This window comes from Phoenix dactylifera, chromosome 1, assembly GCF_009389715.1.
Source record: "Phoenix dactylifera cultivar Barhee BC4 chromosome 1, palm_55x_up_171113_PBpolish2nd_filt_p, whole genome shotgun sequence".
NCBI classification, from domain to species: domain Eukaryota; kingdom Viridiplantae; phylum Streptophyta; class Magnoliopsida; order Arecales; family Arecaceae; genus Phoenix; species Phoenix dactylifera.
In genome coordinates, this window is record NC_052392.1 from 35,208,183 (window position 1) to 35,212,371 (window position 4,189).

At 46.4% G+C, this 4,189-nt stretch overlaps 1 protein-coding gene across 2 annotated transcripts; it reads left to right on the forward strand.

Moving 5' to 3' along the window:
* Positions 1 to 654: 654 nt before the first annotated feature.
* On the forward strand, positions 655 to 3,983 carry LOC120112883. Of its 2 annotated transcripts, XM_039132875.1 has the most exons (3): positions 656 to 1,237; positions 3,257 to 3,386; positions 3,522 to 3,983. In XM_039132875.1, the coding sequence occupies exons 1-2, from the start codon at positions 830 to 832 to the stop codon at positions 3,272 to 3,274; spliced, it is 426 nt and encodes a 141-aa protein (XP_038988803.1). In that variant the 5' UTR covers positions 656 to 829; the 3' UTR covers positions 3,275 to 3,386; positions 3,522 to 3,983. The 2 variants fall into 2 exon arrangements, with proteins under 2 accessions (XP_038988799.1, XP_038988803.1); XM_039132871.1 differs by lacking the exon at positions 3,257 to 3,386 and having other exon boundaries at positions 655 to 1,237.
* The last annotated feature ends 206 nt before the right edge of the window (positions 3,984 to 4,189 follow it).

Here is a 4,189-nt window from a genome sequence, read left to right on the forward strand (position 1 = left end):
GGCTTGTGTTCCATGGATAGTTTTATCTTCCAAGGTTCTAGGCTAGAGGGGCCATCCCTTTTAATTCTAGAGGGCCCTTTTAAAAATGACAAAGCCATGAGGAAAATATTGTCCATTAAGAGCTGCACACGACACGCGTCACAGATACGTATGCACTTCCCAAAGCGGACAATACCTCTGGTCGGGTCGCAGTCACTTTTCCGCTCTAACAGATGGCGCTAGAGGAAGGGTCCCGCCGAAACTCCCCGCACGAATCCTTCCCATTGGGGGTAGTCCTTCCTAGGGGTGGCAAAATATGACCCGACCCGCCAACCCGACCCGTGTTCGACCCGCCATAAACAGGTTTGGGTTTGGCCTAAACGGATTCGGGTCGTAAACAGGTCGACCCGTTTAACCTGTTTATTAATTGGGTCGGATACGGGTTTTAGATATCGGACCCGTTTAACCCGTGTAACCTGTTTAACTGTTGGGCTGATAGATAAGGGCCACAATCCACAAAGCCGAGGGCCGACCCAACTCCCCGCCTCAGCCCATTTTCTTTGCCTCGGCCCAACTCCCCGCTCGGCCCAATCTCAACGCGAGGGCCACCAGCCGTCCACTGGCTTCACTGCTCCACGCATCCACCGTCCGCGACTTTAGATGGATCTTTTAATTGAGACTTCTCCCGTTCTCCGTTGTTAGGGTGAGGACTGAGGAGTGAGGACTTAGGGTTTGTGCGCCGGCGCCGCCCGAGCTCTATTCCCTCCCTCAGCGTCCCTCTCGAGTGTCTTCCCTCCCAAGCCCTCTCCTCTCCAGCTTTCCTCCGGAGTCCGGACTCTTTGCCTCTCCAATGTTTTTGTTTATTTGCTCGCTGGGAGGTGGTCAGGTGGGAGTGAAGTGGCTCTTCGGTTCCCGGCTCTTCGAGTCCGTCCCCGGGAGCTCCTTCCCGAGGTCTTCCTGGTCCGTCGCTGACGGTGAGGTTGAGCGCCGCGAGTGGAACCGCGAGCGCGGCGCCGGCTCCGACCGCGACGACAACCCCTGCTCCTCCGCTTTCGTCGAGAGCGGATTCTTCGCGAAGAAGCTCAAGGGCGCGAGGGATACCAAGAAGGATCAGTTTGAAGACGATCTCGACGAGCCGGATGACTGCGAGGATGGCGACGGCAGCGGCGGAGGCGGGGAGGATGTCAGGGATGATGGGGATATAGAGGAGAGGGAGATCAGGTCTTCCATCGGGATGGATCCAACCCTAGATAACGAGGTTCGCTTCTCTGTACTTTTGATGTTTTCCCTTTCTTAGAAATCCCTTGACCTGGCGTTGCAATGAATGCTTCTAATTGGAGGGTGGGACGGTCGGGCAGCCCACAGAAAATTCCCCAATCCCCTCACGACTTACCCTCACTCCCACAAACCTTCTCCCCCTCCCTCCCTCCCTCGCTTCTTCGTTTGCCGTTTGCGGAAGGATGGGATCATGGAGGAAGACAGAGTAGGGCCGGCTGCGAGTGACATTTTGAATCGGTGGTTCTCCACCGTGGAGGGATTTGAAATTTGGGAGGAAGAGATTAGGGGCCCTACTCTGGCTGTGAATCTGTGATCTAATCCCTAATTTAGGGCGCCATTAGGGCTGGCTGTGAGCCTGTGAATCTGTGATCATTGCTGTCCCAATTTTTTTTTTTAATTAAACGGGTTAAACGGGTCGGGTCGGGTTACCCGTTTAATAAACAGGTCAGGTTCAGGTTGCAATTTTCTGACCTGTTTATTAAACAGGTCGGGTTCAGGTTTACAATTTTATGACCTGATCTGCATCTGACCCGACCGTTTATGTCTGACCCGACCCGATTGCCACCCCTAGTCCTTCCAGAGGGCCTTTTTAAGAAGGACAAAGCCGTGAGGGGAATATTGCCCATTAAGAGCTGCACACGATATGCATCGTGCGATACATACACACTTTCCCAAAGTGGACAATACCTATGGTCGGGATGCAGCCACTTTTCCGCTCTAACAATTGGATTTGAAAGACTTGGAAGCCTTCTCTTCTAGCAGAACTATTATGTAGAAATCAAGTATTCATGAGAACAATTAATAGCTTTCTTTATAATTTGCTACGAAGGCTCCCTTGAGTCAGGGAAATGACAAGAGTATTGATTTTTCCAAGACCAACAAAAAAGACAACAAAAGCTGCAATGGCTCAATGGATCTACTTAGTAACTAGACCCAAACCAAAAATGTAACTCAAGCATAAACTTGCAATCCAACCAAACCTAGTTGGTTTTTTCAGACAAACCCGAATTATATGCAATTAATATTCTTAATTTGATCTGGTGCGAGTTTGTTTGTGAGATTGCTGAATCAAATTAGATTGCAATTAGGTTTTTTTCTGGTTAGTCGAGCAGGGAGTGCCAAACCAACGCTTAGTGGCCTCTTAGCAAGTTAAGCATGAAATTTAAGAGAATGACTACTTTTTTTTATTTTTAAATTTTATGCATGCAATATTTGGAAGAGGCAAGGAAAGACCTAAGTTCCACATGAATATCGAATAGCATTTTATCTCCAGCACAAGTGCTGTCAACTACCATGTAAGCATAGTAATTGTTTACAATATGTAGTCATGCTAAGGACTCGTATCTCTATAGACATAATGTACAAGTACAATTTTACTAGTAATACCTATAATTCACTAAAAGCAGAAATGAAATAAAGCCTGTTCTTTCTTTTCAGAAAAAAGAAAAAGAAAATAAAATAAAAGAAAAGTGCTGATTATTCTGCTGCCCAATCATCCTAATTGGCCACGAAACATGGATCTTCATCATCACCATCAGTACTCAAATCCGACGGTGCCCAATCCTATATCAGTTTGGTTGTCTCCTCTAGAAAGAAGTCTTCTCTGACCGGGTCAACAAGCGATCCCCTGTGTCCCAACACCCGGATATCTCGAGTAGGGTCGACGTGAGATATTTCATTGGAGATTATCACATACATGTCCGTTGTTCGTTTGCTAGGAAGCCTGTCCTCTAGATACTGGGCGTGAGCAGAACATGTGTTGTTAGCTTGAACGTAAGCCAAGCCGACGGTAGAGGAAGAAATTATACCTTACACTGCATGCACCAAATGCCGTGCATGCCGCCAATCGCAATCAGTTATTTTTGTAAACCCCTTGTGAAAGAGCGGCTATGGTTATCAGCGTGCACTGCGTACTGCATGCACCAAATGCCATGCACGCCGCCAATCACAATCAGTCGTTTCTGTAAACCCCATGTGAACGAGCGGCTATGATTATCAGGGTGCACTGCAATGCTAGAGGGGTTCCTTGAAGTGGAAACCATTTCAAGGTTGGCGCAGTGGAAGATCGAGAGCTTCGGTCCCGGCTCCTACCTCCGCTCCGTTGCCTTCAAGCTCAGCATCTAGAACTGGTGACTTCCTTTTTTTTTTTTTTTTTTTTTGCATTTTTTTGGGAATTTTTGGGTAAAAAATTCGATCTTTAATGCTTCTTCCTTGATGTTTTTTTGGATAAAAGTTTGATTTTGTAAAATATTTCTGGGTTATAGGTTCTTATCGGTCGAGAAGAATCGATACATGTACATCCGGATCTTCCGGAGCCATGCCAAATCTCAAGGGAGCAGCAGCAGCACCCCCCCCCCCCCCCCCATGGCTCGGTTCGTGCTTCGGGTCTCCAAACCCGGGCCTGGCCGCCGGCGCTATATCTCACCTTGTACTCTCGCTGCTGCCTTCACTTGATTTGATTTTTGGTCAACTATATTGTTTTGTTAACCTTAGTAAATTTTTATTTGAATTCCTGCTTTTTTATTGCAATTGCTGGAAGAGAAACGTATTCGTCGGGATGAAAGGCCGATGTGGGGCCAGGGCATTCTTCATCCACTGTGCTGCCTTGGGGATTCATGCCACGACCTGATGATGTACAGGGAGACATTGATAATGAACAAGCAACATTGATATAATTCTAGTAAAGAAATGATTTAGAAATAAAAGAGATATTTATTATTCAAAAATAAAATAACTGATTTGCAAGGATAAATTTCTTAGTTTCTGTTGCTTTTGTTATATTTCTTGAATATGAGCCAAGCAAATTAACAAATACCTTAGAATATTTTGAAAAGTATTTTTAATTAAAAAAATACATCTAAAGCAAGCAAAGAATATCACCACTCCGAGGAATCTCTTTTCGAGCCCTGCCTCCTCACTTCAGTCTCTTTGT

Coding starts and splice junctions, on each gene's coding strand:
- LOC120112883 (XM_039132871.1), top strand. CDS start 830: ATGTTTTTGTTTATTTGCTCGCTGGGAGGTGGTCAGGTGGGAGTGAAG. Junction 1,238..3,521: donor ATCCAACCCTAGATAACGAG/GTTCGCTTCTCT, acceptor TCTGGGTTATAG/GTTCTTATCGGTCGAGAAGA.